This window comes from Aphelocoma coerulescens, chromosome 5 (genome assembly GCF_041296385.1).
Source record: "Aphelocoma coerulescens isolate FSJ_1873_10779 chromosome 5, UR_Acoe_1.0, whole genome shotgun sequence".
In the NCBI taxonomy this organism is placed as follows: domain Eukaryota; kingdom Metazoa; phylum Chordata; class Aves; order Passeriformes; family Corvidae; genus Aphelocoma; species Aphelocoma coerulescens.
The window spans coordinates 6,079,598-6,095,321 of NC_091019.1; the positions used below are offsets into that span (position 1 = coordinate 6,079,598).

Below are 15,724 nucleotides of genomic sequence, written 5' to 3' on the forward strand. Positions count from 1 at the left end.
GAGATCTGAGTATACTGTGCCGGATCAAGTTCACAGAGGTTACATTCACCCAGGGAAGCCTTATATTCTACTTAACCTGTGTTTAGATAGAGAGACTGTGTGTACCCTCTATCTACTCCTAGGTAGAGAATTTATCCCTGTGTGCTTTTGAGAGCATTTCTGAAGCAAAAGACTCATGAGATGGCTCAGGTGGTAGAAAGAAATCTGCATTTACACATTTCTAATGTCTTAATTGTGCATGCAAAGGAAAGACAGAAATTTTCTGAAATCAAAAGACTGTGATTTTGAACTGAAGTCAGGCTGTGAGTTTTGTGCTCTAACTTCTGTTGAAAAAATTCTTTGTGGGCTTCTGACTATAACCACTGAGTTGTTTCTTTGTTAATAGAGGTTAAAAGCCAAAATGCCATATGGCAACAAGAAGTTGCTTGTTATTCTTTTTGGTCAAAGTATGGTGGTGGTTTGACCACCAACACCCAGAGGGTGGAATCAGAAGTGTCTTCTACGCTGTGGCTTAGGGTTTTGGTCCCTTTCTGCAGTAACTTCTGACCAATTCTCGATTTTAATGACATTCTCATTTCTCACACCATGTTTTTATGGGCTGACTTTACATCAGCTGTAATGAGCTAAACATGTGACTGATAAAATAATCATTCTTTTCTGTGAGTCATACCATATGTTCCTCTCTGTCCAGCACCACAATTCTAGTAATTCTTTTCTGTGAGTTATTTTACGTTTCCTACATCATCCCCTCTATGCTACCAGTTTGCTTTCCCTTGCAGCCATCCATCTCTTTCCAAACAATGCCTTGTGCTGTCAGGGGTGGGCTTTCATCACATCTACCTGTATCCTCAGCAAATTACTGCAACCCAACTTTGCCCATGAAATGTGTTTGAATCTTAAAGTCGCTCCCCACTTTGGTTACCTTCTTCTCTTATTTATTGACACGGGGCTCTCATTTCCCCTTCAGATTTTAACACCCTTAAAATGAGGGGCCTTGCAATATATGGTGATGTGGTTGAATTTATTATGGCAATGTGTATGTTATCAAATGATTTAGGAACAAGGGATTATTTTAGAAATTAAAAAATGAGAGCCAAAGGTAACTTATGACTTGGCTAAGCAAGTCTGGGTGAGATCATGGGAGGAGAATGAAACTTTCTTTGGACATTTTCAGGAATAGTAGTGAACTGTAGCTGTAACTTTAGAAGAATGGATTCAAGGCAGACAAGAAAAACAGGGTGATTAGAAGAAAAACCTCTGTGGTACTTACTATCTTATAAACTAATCTCTGAGAACTCTGTTCTTTGTGTCTTTAAAAATCTATTTAGAACAAAAGCACAATCACACATTATAGGGAAAGTGGTGGGAATAACCAAAAAGGGGTTTTCCAGATGAATCTTTGTTTATTTCTTTATTAATCTTGAAGGCAAGGACTTTCTCCATAGTTTGTTAGGTGTGCCTGTTAAAATGCTAAATATGAGTGTGTGCATTAATCTAACTAGTAATCTGTTTTTTTTAGTCTGGGGAGGGGAACAGGATACACCTACTGACTTTTGTCCTTTCATCCTGTCTTCCCTTGTGCGGTTCAGTTCATTGAAGTCTCTAAACAAATATATCCAATGACCACTCCTTAATTCTACAGGAATTCACTGAAACAGAGCTGTGTTTATCAGTCCTAGTTTAAGTCTGTGATAGCAAAGTGAGACACCATTTCACAGCTCAGCCTTAACTAGATGGCCACGCTCTGCCAACGTTGAAATAGGATGGAGAAACAAGAGGCTGGTTTAGAATTATTTCATTACTGCACATGGATAAAACAGAAAATAAGGGTTTGTTTTTTGTTCTTGTTTTTCCCTTTCAGAGTAGTGATGCAAAGATTGAGGTCATGATGTACAAGGTTTAGTTGAGGTTGCTGCTGTGCCTGACTGGAGCAAGGATCTCTGTTTTGGCTTCCTTTGCTAGGGTTGTTTCTGTAAGAATATTTCTCCCTGTCTCTCCTGCCAAATTATTTGCTGGAAATAATATCAACACAAGGTACTGAAAGGTGTTGATCGGACTCTTGACTATTGTGGAGCTATCAGGACAGGAAGTGGGATGGAAAGAATTAAGGTTGAAGTCCTTGAACTCCCACATCTCCCCCAGGTGATTTAACTATGAAAATCAACAAGGAGTCCAAGGGAGTTGTCTTAGTGTTGTAAAGTTACATTTTTTCATAAACTAACAGGACATTTAATTAAAAATGTCCAGATTTCTCTAAAGCAGAGATGTTTGCTGTAGCAGTAGCAGAACTGGCAGTTGGAGAGCTTTAGCTAAAGCCTGCCAAAGTACAGGTGTGGGGACAGTGCCTTAAAGCCTCTTCTTAACAAAGTAAATTTCTGGCAGGATTCCAGTCACTTCTGGACATTTGTGGTCACTCCTCAGCTGCTTTTGTGCCACCACTGTGGTGTAAAGGTGTGTCTGATAAAGACAGACTGAGAGAATTGGGGGTGTTCAGCCCAGAGAAGAGAAGGCTCCAGGGATAACTTAGAGCCCCTTCCAGTGCCTAAAGGGGCTCCAAGAGAGGGGCTTTGAGCAAGGCCCTGGAGTGACACGATGAGGGGCAGTGGCTTCACACTGACAGGGTGGGTTTAGAAGGGATCTTTGGTAGAAATTCTTTACAGTGAGGGTGGTGAGACCCTGGCACAGGCTATGAATGCTCCATCCCTGGAAGTGTTCAAGGCCAGGCAGAATGGGACCTTGAGCAACCTGGTCTAGTGGAAGGTGTTCCTGCCCATGGCAGCAGGGTTGGAACAAGATGATCTTTAAGGTCCCTTCCAACCCAAAGTGTGGTATGATTCTGTGCTGGTTCCTTGAGTCACAGCCATCATTGCAGAGCAGTGATCCACCACCTCCAGCAGGCCCCAACGTTCAGCTCCGGACTTTCCATCTAAATTTGTTTTCCCTTTCCTTTTTTTCCAGTTATTCTTCACATACATTCTCGCCTTCCCTTCATGACTTACCTTCTCTGTTCTCAGGGCCCTTCAGAACCAAATAAACATTTTGTATTGTAGGACAAGTTTCTCAGGGAAGATCAATACAGCTCAATAGTAAAATCATCTTTTATTTTCTAATGATTCCCAGGAATTGTTTTGCTGTTGTTAGCAGAGGCCAAAATCCATCCTTAGGTTGGCATGCAGCTTAGAAAATTTCAGGCCAAATTTCAGCTCAGTTTTGGCAAAGTGATAAATAATTGAACTCATTCCCCCTGCTAATTAGTTCATTACTGTAACTCAGCCATCTCTGAGGCAGTGGGTGTAGCCTCTGAGAGAACAAACATGCGCCGTAAGGCCCAGCAGGGCTGGGGAAGGGATTACTGGGCAAGGGACAGTTTTGGAAGCTTTTGCTCTCACAGAAATGCTAGGAAAGGTTAAGGAGTCCTGCAGAGATCCTGGGACCTCGGGGCTTCTGCAAGGTAGGGGAGTGGATCAGGGAAGCAGTGCCGGCATCAGTGATTTAGAGCTCTCAGAAGGCACGGCTGATGAACTGATCTAGCAAGCAAGCCGTGCTCACCTGCTGAAAAATAGTAAAACTGTGTTTTTCTGTTACATTTCATGGCTGGAACGATTTAAAAGTTAAATTCTTCTGAAGTAGGATAGGAGGGATAGGCATGCTATTGGAAAGGTTTATGACTTTGCACAGTTGAGCTTTTGTTTTCTCAAACTTTATTCCTTAAAGGAAAAAAAAAAAAAAAAAAGGACGGAGAAAGAGGCCTAGGTGCTGCTTTAAACTTGTTATCAGTTAGGAATTAGAGAGATAATGTAGGCGAAGTCTCTCGCATGAAGGGATGGTTTGGGCAGCCTGCGGTTCAGCCGCTGGGGCGGGAGGGGAGGGGGGCCCAGGGGAGGGGCTCCGCCGAGCTTTGAACTGCATCCGATGCTCGAGGGCAATTAAACACACAAGACTTCCCCCCTTAAACAAAGGCGCAGAAGGGAGTCTCCCTGTTTTCTGTGCTGGTAATCAGCAAGAGGGGAGAAGAATGTGTAAACGAAGAAAGAAAAGATGGTGCTGTTTCAAGGGAGGATGTCAGACCCCAGCAGGATGCCTGCTCGAGTTGCATCTCAATAAATAATAAGCGTTTGTTATGCTAATAGTCACTATTTCCAATGACATAATTTGCATAGAGATCATATACATGTTAATTACGCTGTGCACATAGCCAGTAATGCACATCTTAGGTCTTGTCTTCAGCATTTTCATGTGTAAAATGATGTGGCATGGAAATGAATATTGCAGTTTTCACGTGCAGATAAATAGCTGATAGAATAAAGAGCCAGATAGCCCCGAGATAACCAGGGATAGCAGGGGCAATTGTGGAAGGAGCCCAGGATTAGTGTCACTTCTGGCCCTGACAACATCTGTCCTTGCACCTGATTGTAAAGAAAATAAAATGAAACAAAAGATTGCATGATAATGCCATGAGGTATGATAATAATTAACCTCTTGTTGGAAAATTACTAGGTGCATGCTTGTGAACATTGCTGTACCTTTTACTAGAGCACAAATTTAGTAGTTTTCTTCTGATTTGAGGGGGGGACAAACAGGTGGGACCTGGCTCTTAGGAGAGGTGGAATAATGGGGGCAGAATTACTCCCTGAAAAAATGCTTATATGGTTATATGGCATTGCAAACTAAATATTTAACATAGTTCATAAGGTATATGATAGAAATATTTACCTGTTAGGAAACTGTAAAAATATAGTGGAAAAGTTCATGACCAGGTTAATTTTTCAGGTATCAGATAACGATGTTAGGCATCAGATAATCTGGGCCCTATGAGGTGCAGGCGTTTGGAATTGGTAGTTCAGCTTCAAAAGAAAGCAGCTGTTACATGCAGTAGCTCACCACATCGATATTGTTGTTACTGCCGTCAGTGTTCCCGTGTCCCGCCGCAGGGTTTGAACGTGTGTGTCTTCTGGTCAAGGGAAAGCAGAAGGTTTCATTGTTCTGCTTGCAAGAAGAGTGTTTTCTCTATATGTAAGTAGTTACGAGCAGTGGAACTGGTGGAGTAACTAAAAAGTTGACCGTTTGCTAAAAGCAAGTCTGCCAAGTGAGTATTTCTCCAGTCAAGCGCCTGTGAAGCTGACAGGAGCTCTCTGAAACGCAGCTGCTACATGCTAATCTGAAGGACCATTCTCAGGTGACTTTCAGCTATGATTTTATTAGGGCTTAGCTGAGGTCAGAAGTTCACCTGGGCAAGTTGTGATTACCATAGGTGTTTATGAGATAAGGAGTTTCATGGAGGACACACCTCTAATCAGCTGCAATGTTTAAAATATTAGTTTAAATTTAGTGCCTTAGCTGCCATTCTTGGGCTTTTTTTACTGCTTAATCAAGAATTTCTATTCTATTTCTGGAGCAATGAGTCTGTAAGAGTTGCTAGCATTTTAAGCAATACCTGAGAGCTAGGAGAAACTTTTGTTTAAAAGTATGCACTAGTTAGAGCATACTTGTCTTGCAGGTGAGTGGTTTGATTAAGTTACATTTTGTGTTAGGAAGATTACAAATCTAAAAAAGCCTTAGTTTTCATAACCAGGCATAGATAACAGGGGCAGGGAGGGGAAATGTCCAGAATTCTATATTGCATTAAGAGTCTACTGTGAATTTAGAAGTGGCAAGTTTGTTTGATGGAGAGAAACAATCAAAATAAGAAAAAAAAAAAATCACATGGAATAGCACATCCAACGGAATGGAAATACTTTGCAAGGTAACCTGAGAAGGAGTCGTGTCTTTTGGCTTGGATACAATCTTTGGAGCATCCTTGTGTTGTATGGGCGGAGTACATCCCTTTGTTTTATTAGAAAAAAACAGAAATGGACTCTCAAAAATAAAGGAAAATAATTTTTCTTCAAGTTGAGAGTTTGTGTCTTTGTTCTTTGCTGATTATGCAGTTCAAGTGTTTATATAGTTTGAGTATTTATAGGCTCAGTGATATGGAGGATTTGCAAACACTGTAATGATGCCGGCTTGATTTAGTAGTTGTATTTTTATTAGAATAAATTAGTTTACTTTGCTAGTGGGATGTGTGAGCTTCACAACAGCCACAGCAGCAATAAACAACTGTAAATTCAGAGATAGCTCTAATTAAGGGAAGGCTGAAGCAATTAAGATGAGTAAACTCTATTGATCATAACTGAACAAGATACATATAGATGACAGCAGTGGTTTTACAGTGGGTGCCCTGACATGGTTAATGACTGCTATTGATTAGACAGCAATGATTTTAGTATTTTATTGGGGGTGTGTGGGAGGGGAGGTTAAATCAAGTTTTATAGGACTTTTCAGAATCATACTACAACAACTTGGAGAGCTGCTTGTTCAGCCAGAAATATCTAAGTGTAGTTACGTAGATATCACATTTGGCATATCCTTTTTGAGCCTGAATGCATCCTCTGACACAGTGCCCTGTACCTGGTGTCCAAAACAGAACTGTAATTCAAATTTTCTCTCTTTCTGAGCTGTTCTTTACCTCACCATTGCTCCTAGATTATGATTTGTATAGCTTCTTTCATATCTGCTTCTGTTTTGCACTATGTTGCTTGTTGACACAGACATGTTAGAAAGCTCAGAAAACAAACTGTAAATGATATATTGACATCTGTCATAGATTCACCCCAAAGCATTTTTTCAGAGTCCTGAGAAGAAAGAATTCATGCCAGCTGCACTAAGTTTATAATTCCGTTTGGTAGGGATCAAGCTGAAAATCTTAATGGTTGCAGGAGACAATAAAGTCTTACAGCATTGTAGCAGTTCCTGTTATTCTATTCAGCAGTCTAGAATGGAAGAATTACATTTTTCTCCTTAGTCAATGGCATTTGTGTTAAAATCTTGCTTGGCAGTGTTATGTTCTTTGGAAAGAGGACTGATTTTTATAGTTTGGAAAAGGAGGTAAAGAAAACTGCTTTTAAAACAATGGGAACGATACATCATTCTTGTGTTTCACCACATTAACTGCACTTTAAGATCAGATTTTTTTCCATTTTATATTGGCCATTCTTACTAATGGGCTATTTGTCCTATATATTTTTAGTTGGGTTTATTTGCTATGTCTGGAAAAATTAGCATAGAAATCATAGATACAAAAGCAAATACATGTGTATATAGTTCATATGTTGATAATAGCTCTCACTCAAGGAGTCTGAGATTTGGTAATGTGTTTAAATATAGAAACATTTTGGATCATCCAAGTATAACCCCTGGATTCAGCAGTCATTTGGAATTCCTCTCAGATAAGAATGTGCAAGCTAAATTGCTGTTCAGCATCCCACATTTTTATTGGATTTTCTCCAGTTCCCTTCCTTTTTTTCTTTCTAGAAAGTAGCCATTTGTGTTTTTTCACTCTGATGTGCTTATTCATTTGAAGTGGGCATGGTGGAAAGTATGCCTCACAACTGTGTCAACACGAGTGCTCCGTGGAGGCTACTGGCACTTTTTAAACAATCTTTGAAGTACAGGTTACAATGTTATAAAGCCATTTTTAATCATACATCACACACACACAAATAGTCTTTTCTTCTCCATCAGACATGCATCTCACCTTGTAGTAGGAAGCATTCCTTAATGGTAGGAATGGGGCATTCCTTAATGGTTGCTCAGTGAAAAGCAGTTCCTTGGAGGTGGATGCTAAGTCTGTCTCATACTATGCAATAATCATTAATATGATCCCATATTTGAGTTTTCTGGTCAAATTCACGGTCTCCTGGGGATCAGAATCCTCTTTCCCTAAACATCTCCTTGTCCAGTTCCTATGCATTACAAAACATGCCAATGCAGCAGCACACGCTGATGGTTCCCTTTTACTTTCTTCTGTGTGATACCATCTGAGTGATTTAAACAAAACCCCAAAGTATTCCACGATTCATGTGTTCACTTATAAAAATAAATAAATCCACACAGCACCACAATATAATTGTCTGCTCTCAGGAAAGCCTGAGGCAATGGAGGACTCTTCCCATTGAGATTTAAGAATGTGAGGAGTGTTTCGGGGCAGATATCCCTCATCAGTCTGCAAACTCAGTGCCTCTTTCATTCAGCAGAACAAGGGGAATTTAAAAAATGGATCTTGATTTTCCAGTCGTACTTTTCCTGTCTTCCAAGCTCCCTTTGGAACCTCAGTGAAAACCCAACAGGGTTGTAGCAGCTAGGGTTTATTTTCTACTATACCTCCTCCTGAGAGTTTTTGTTGCTGCCAGTGTTCCTCTGGTTTTAGCTAGAAATAGCTTCTCAGGATGAATAGTTACCTATGGGCTTCTTTGTTGTTTGTTAGGGTTTTTAAAGTTTACTTTAACACAAAGGTCATTTGTTTAGGTTGATACATAGAATTTTAGCCCTATGGGGTCATGTGTAACAGTTGTAATGGTGCAGCAGTGCTGCTGTAGTCCTGCTTTTATTTTCTCATGGAGATAATCAGTGGAAGTACTCTAAAAAGGTGTATTTTTTTTCCATGTACTCAAGTTCAAAGGGTAGAAGTGTGTTCAAAAGTGTGTTTGAGTCTGTTCAGAATATATTTTGGTGTTACAATTTTTTTTTTTTCATTTAAATAATCTTAATATCCTTTGGGAGGAAAGAAATGAAAAAGAAATATTTAAAAATTACTGTTGAGATTATTTTAAGACAGTGGTTTACCCAGTGGTAGTGGAGTCTCTTCCAGGGCAAGATGTAGCAGATGCCTCATGCCACGCATTATCCAGCAGCTTCCTGAGACTGTGAAGTGGGATGTCTTTACAGCCTGTGCTGCTTGTGTTGCTTTTATAATCATTCCAGTTATCAAATAAAGACATTTTATAAGGTCCTAACTGATAGATCTCAGGTACTGAGAAACAAAAATAAAAAGGAAATTGATGTATTGCAGTAAACCCACAATTTTCAGGCATTCTGGTGTTCTCTGAGTATTTGAAATGCAGCAAGATCTGAGCTGCCTTAACCTAGAATGCAAACCTGTAATTGTGGGATTAGGCTTTTGCAAATAAAATGGAACGAGGCATTTCTTTGGTACATTTTTTTTTTTTTTTGCTGCATGCAGATTTAGTTCAGTTCTGACCAGGATCACAGTTGTGCCCGAGGTTAATGGGAATAGCATGCGGGTGTGGGGGGAAGGAACATGGGATTGGAGGTGCAGTGATTTTATGACACTGAGTATTAGGACACTTTGCAGCCTTTTCTAAGCAGCTGTTCTTTAGGTAAATTAATACCTGGGGTCTCTTTACTTCTCCCCAACTTTAACTACCATGAAAGAACTTAATGTAAAGCTGTTCACAGCTTATCTCACCCCATTGCTATGTGAAACTTCTAACACAAATGCTTTTGTACACTGCAGCCATAACACACTAATCTTCTGAACTTCCTGACCCATAAAACTGTGATTATTGCTACATGTAAAATTCATCTGGAAATACCCCTCTGTATTTAGCGTTATGGGTATTACATTGCAAAATCCCTCCTTTGCAGTGGAAGGACTGCCAGGGAAGGACAATGGGGCTGTAGATGGGTGTGAGTGTAGTGCTGTGCCTTAATCTTGTGAATTTGGCTTTATTTGGAGCTGGTGATTCAACAGATGCAGTGTCCCTTTTTTTTTTGCTTTTTATCCCTAGGTTACAATTTCAGATTTGATATTTTTTTAAAATTAGAATATTTCTGGCTATTCTGACTTACCATTAGCAGTGAGTCCATCCCTGATTTCCTGTACAACTGCATGGGCAGATAATTGAGAAATATCACTTGTGAGAGATATTTAGAGGAAGACAGGAAGGGTGTTAGGGATGAAAAGAAAGCTTTACTGTTGCAGTTGTGATTCTTTTAAGTACCTGTCATATCTGAGAGTTATCTGTACTCACTATTCAGCAATTAAAATAAGGAATGAGAAGCAGTTTGCAGGATTCTTTGATAAAGGATAGCAGTAAAATGCACCACAGGCAAAAAAGGAGTAATAATAGTCCATGAGGATCTTTTCCTTCTTTCTTTATGGATTCTTTTAAAAAAAGCCATGTGATTCTTGTCTATTCTTCAGCAAAGATAGTGACATCAGCAGCTTTGCATTTGTACATGTGCACATCACGAAGGGGGTGGGTTGGCTGCACTCTAAGGTGCAGGTGAACCAAAAAGCACAAGAGGTAGGTTTCTGCCTTTTTTCATCACCAGACTAACATAATATAGGTAATCATCCAGCTGAAAAAAAATCAAAACATTTTTAAAATTAAGTGAACAGGCCTTTTTAATTTTAAACCACAAACGTTTGTGTTAAATGATGCTTTTCCCAAGCCACTTTTATTATTGGCATTGTTCTAAATTGCAAGTTGTCACATCCACCAGCCTCTAAATTACCCGTCCTCTGTGTTGCCATGGTTACACAGTAGCCACTAAAATACAGACTCCAGCGTAGAAAGGCAAGCTCAGACTGCGACTCATTTATTTGAAGGTTTTGGCAGCAGAATATCTCCACAAAGTCTTTGTTTTATAACCTTTGAATTCTTGCATTTTAACTCTTTCAACCAACATTACAGTGTTGTGCTAAAAGGTGTGTTTTATTTAAGACAAGGGTACTCGAGTTAGTAAATATGGTATTGTTGACTTGTCACTACTCTTTCCTACTCTTCTTTTTGGTTTTGGGCTGAGTGATTTATAATTTTCTTGAGGTGAGGCTAAGGCAACAGCATCATGTCCTCTCCATTTCCTCCATCCTAAAGGCTTCCCATTTCCTTTCCATAACAGGATCCCTTGCTGGCAACAGAAATCTATCCTGGATAGATTGGAAGTGTAGTTTCTTGCTTAGTGAACAAATCTCCCTGTAATAGTGGAGATGGGCTTGCATATTCCAGCGACTCTTCACACTTGTAGTGCTCCTCCCACCGATTCCATTCTGCTCAAGTCACCTGGAGCCAGTCCTGTGGTTCTCCACGCTCCCCTGGGCTCCCTGGCTCTTCCCAGTAATCTTCTTCTCCAAGCTCCAGTGCTGCCTTCCATGCCAGACTAGCCATGGTTATCCATCACCACTGTGTTCTCCTCTATTTCTGGTATTTCTCTTTTTGCGGTACACGTGTCATTTCCGACTCAGTGCCCCTCAGCACACAGGAGACTCCATGAGTTATGAGTCCACATGGACTGTAAGTGACCAGCTTTCCAGTTCTCACTGTCTCTTGCAGGTTTTCTAAGGTTTATGGGTTTTGTTCGTGCAGAATGAGGATGATTACTGCCTCTGAGCACTACTACTCATGGTAAATAGAGCTGGTGTGATTTCCCATATAAGAAAAAAAAATCCCACATGTTCGTCAGAATGCAGAGATCTTGGAACACTCCTGTCAGAATGTATTTGTATTAGACTAAAATAAGAGTTTGGAATGCTAACCACCAGAATTTTTTATCAACCAAGTATTTATAATAGCCATCTCTATTCTGTTTGAAATAAAGGGAAGTAATAAGCCCCCCCTTACTTTACAGTGCTAAATAAAGAGGTCAGATTAATATTGCATATCTTACCTCAGTTTCTTAAGGTCTTTGCTGGAGATACCAGTGGATAAATTGCTATTTTTATTACCGTTCCTATTGAAAATGTTTTTCTACACCACCACTCCCCTTCCCCCCCCAAAAAAAAAAAAAATTTTTTTACCAGTATTCCAAATATTTTGTATTAAAACATTTTAGGTATGTCTCCTGCTGCATTCACATAAAACAATACTTGCTTCAGCATTCGCATTGCTGAATCCCTCTATAGAAGCAGAGTAGGAAAAATGCTTTTAGAGATTGCAGTCTTTCAGCTGAGATCAAACAGTGCCATTTAGTACCTCCAAGTACAGGGCTGCTGACATGAGCTTTTACTTGGTGGGATACAGTACGTGATCCGGAGGCACCAGTCTGCCTGGTTACTGCCATCAGAACAGCTTTCACAGATGACCTAGTCCCAGCAGAAAGTCTTGACCTCTCGCTTTTTCAGCACTTCAGAGGTTAATTTTGTTGAGGGATCAGATTTCTTTCCAGGGGAAGTTTCTGATGATCACCTTCTAGCTAGGCTTTACTTTCCACTGTCTCTCAGAGCTGCTGAATGTGGAAGGCTCTGTTGGAAAACAATCTTGCTCCAACTTTTTTTTCCAGGTCTCTTCCTAGACAGTCAAGTTACAGGCTGGTTTATTTAGGGGGGGGTATTGGATGGTAGCCTAATGAAGGTATCAACCTGCAAAATAAATCTGAGCCCCTTTCCTGGAATTATTCATGAGCAACAAGGTGGAGAAGTGCTTTGGCCAGACAATATTGCAAGGTAAGAGACTTTCTGCACTTTTGAAAGCATGGGAGTGTGTTGTTACACCTTTGATTAAGGAGGTTTATTAAGCTTCGCAAATACTGGCAGCAGTGGAAGCACATTAGATGATGGATAAATCTGAGCAGCTTGCTCCCTGCACTGTTTCTTTTCAATCGCTGTATGTTGCATGAAATCAATACATTTGTAATAGATTGCAAATATTTGAATAACATGATAGAAAATTTCCTATGTGAGAGCTGACAGCTGTTACTGTGTTCACTTTTTCTGGCTTAATTTTGTGATCCTGTGAGGTTTATTGATACTCGAAGGTTGCAATCTAGCTGGCTATCTTTCCACTAGTGTTGCAGGCTTTTAGCCTCAGAAAACTATGGGGCTTTGTTATATTTTAGCACTGTAAGTCTGTTTTCTGTGCAAAGGAGGAACCTCTGTGGGAATGAGCTCACTCTGCAGGGAAACAAAGGCGTGTGTGAGTCTGTTTCAGGCCACATCCCAGCCCAGAGTGCACTTGCTTTTTAGTACATAATATCCAGTTCTTATTATCACTCCTGTGCAAATTTCTGGTGGCTTCCGGATTCATCTGAGTAAGGTTGTAAGATCCCTTTCCTTTTTGGAGTTCCTTCCAAATGAGCCTAATTTTAAAGGCTCACGTGAACCAGGAGTTATTGGTACTATTTAGAATGTTGCAGTTCTGCTAGGACAAAAAACTGCTTTCAGGGTTGGTAGTAGATGACATCTTCCACGCAGCTCCATTTTACAAAGAATAAAATATTTTACTTGGTTATGTGTCTGTTTGTTCTGTAAATCGCTGGTGTGATAACAACTGTTGTTTTTCAGTGGTTTGGCTCCCTGAGGGATAGTGCTGTGCCCTGTGATCAAGTTAACACCTTTTTTTATTGCCAAGTTCAGCTTTAAGGCATATTTCAGCAGGCTGTCATGCATTCAGAAAGACAATTCCTGTTGTTTATCTCCTTTTTTCTGATGGGAGAACCGTGTGCGTTATCTTTGTCTCCATGTGCTCAGCTGCAGCTGATGCTGCTGTGAGACAGGAGCAGTTCTCTTGTGTGAAATCAGTTTTGCTGTGCACAGGTTTTGGCCTTGATCGATTTATGTAGAAGCTTTGCAGTGTCTTCTGAGCAGGGAAAAGCATAATAGTGACAGGGAAGTGCCCTGAGTCTTCATGCATATATATCTTGTCTTCAGTTTGTGCCTGTGTGTTTCTTGCTTGGGGTTACAGTCTGCAGACCTAAAAGATTTGCACTGGTGTCAGTGGTGGCATTACAGTGTTAGGATGGATTAAAAGAAGATGGGAAGCAAAGGAGCCGTATTCTACCTGCCAGCTGCAGGAGGTTTTGGCTCTGGGAGTGTTCAGTATCTGCCTCTTCCTCAGTGAGGATGTCCAGTGGTCCCAGCTGGCGACTTGTTCTGGGTGAGTGGGTGAGTGCCTCTGATCAGGAGGCAGATGGCCATGGGGCAGGTGGGTCCAGCCCCCTGAGTCTTTCAAAAACGCACTCAGCAGCGGGGAATTTAAATGCATCTTGCATAGTTTTGTTTCCATACTGCCCTTCATTCCTTTCCTTCCATATTTTCCTTACGTCAGTCCTGTAAGAATTTAGCTCATCTATTTTTCTTCTCGGTGCTTAACCCTGTTTTTATTATGTTTCGGAGCCTCTGGGGAAGCAGCTGCCAGGTACCAGTAACTGCTGGTGAGCCTCTGAGCTCTCACCAGCTCAGCCCAGTGCTGGAGGAGCTCGAGGTGGGTGTCAGAAGCTGTCACCGTGTTCAGTGGATGCTTCCCCCTTCTTTAAGTCTTAAATTGTGTCTTTGTACGAGGAGGTGGTGTGATCCAGAGTATCTGCTTTTGGGGGAGAAGTAAGTAAGTAGTAAGAAAGAAGGACTGGTAAGTAAGGCAGGGTAAGAAACCCACACAATCAAGTCTTTGGTTTTCACAATTCTCCATCCTCTGGGCAGGCCACCTTCTCTGCCTGCCTGGATCGAGGAGGTGTTTGGGCTGGGACCTTGCTGAGAGGGAGTAGGAGGCATATTGCAGTGGTGACCTACACCTAGATCTTTGCCAGGGGCCTCCTCCCCATTCCCTCATTCCCTCATCCCCTCATCCCCTCATCCCCTCATCCCGGGGGGACTGCAGGGAGCTGGGGCAGTCCATTGCTGCATCCCCAGCGGCCTGGGCCTGACCTCTGGGTTTGTTCAGACCATTGCTGCCACATGAACACTTTACACAGATTTATTTTCTGGAAGGCACCCGAGGCTTTGTATGTAAACAAGGATTTCTGCCTTTTAAACGAAGACTTTTCTCAGCACTTCTTACTGTCATGGAAACAAAGGCAGAGAAAACAAACTTTTTTTTTTAACGTGATGACTGAGATTTAGCACTGGCCTTATTGTGATATGAAGACACTGACTTTATTTCCAGATTTCACTGGAGTCATCGTAGTGACACAGACATGACCAGGGATGAGCATCAATCCCATGGCTTCCAAAGCAGGGAGGTGAGAGTGCAGCTGGCCAAGGGGTGCTCTGTGCACCCAGTGTAGAGCTGGTCTGCACACAGCTTTATAAACACAGTAAGTCTTCAGACAGAACAGTAAACGGGGAAATACGGTTTATAGGTTGTGAGTGCAAGAAAAAGGGGCTGGTAGCTCGTTGTAGTATTGTACACTGAATTTTGCAGACTTAGCTGGGAGTTCCTCCAGCACCTGGGTCACATGCAGTTCGTTGCTTTTCTGCCCTTCCCCGAGGCTGTGGAGGTACCAGGAGAACCCTGGTTGTGAACAATGGCCAAAAAAACAAGTTCCACCAGTCAGGCATTTTGCAACTGAATACAGGTGAAGTGCTGCTGCTGGCTCGGGGTGACCCCACACAGCTATGGGCTGAAGGGACTCAGAGCAAAGCATGCAGGTGAAGAAGGGGCCTTTGGAATTTCAGCTTTAGAGCGGGATGGGATGAGTTTCGGTGGAAAGTCAAATTGGTTCATGAAAATTTAGGATGTTTTAACTCCTTGAGACCAGGTGGACTTTTAGCAGGTCCTGTGTGTGTGTGTGTGCTCAGCTGTGTTCAAGTTTGTCAATGGCTTGGTCAAATCCTGGTTGGATTTTAAAGGACAACATAGAATCCAGTGTTATTTTTATAAGGTTATTAGCACTTATACAGGAAGATTAAATGAAAAGAGCATGTGCAGTTTTCTAGCTTCTCCAAATCTTTTCTTACCCAAATTTTTTCAGCACTGATTAATTTTGTTCGGTGAGTTATTCCCTTTACAAATAGGTATTTTAAATGTAAATCCTGAAACCTTATCTTGGATGAATTCTAAACAGAGCTTGACAGAGAGCTGCAGTTCAGCTTGCTGGCAGTAACCCCAATAGTCACTAAACATGAAAACGTCTGAGTAGCTCACAGCGCACTTCCAGTACTTTAACTCTG

At 41.2% G+C, this 15,724-nt stretch overlaps 1 protein-coding gene across 15 annotated transcripts in view; it reads left to right on the forward strand.

The window, feature by feature from the left end:
- Positions 1-15,724, forward strand: part of NAV2 (neuron navigator 2) — a 371,496-nt gene that overhangs the window by 300,777 nt on the left and 54,995 nt on the right. Inside the window, exon 1 of one of the 15 annotated variants that reach the window (XM_069016454.1) lies at positions 12,071-12,283. The exons of the other annotated variants lie outside the window; for them this stretch is intronic. Coding sequence (XP_068872555.1) covers positions 12,186-12,283 — 98 coding nt within the window. The 5' untranslated portion in view covers positions 12,071-12,185. Of the gene's footprint in view, positions 1-12,070; positions 12,284-15,724 lie in introns of those variants that run through there. 15 annotated transcript variants of the gene reach the window in all.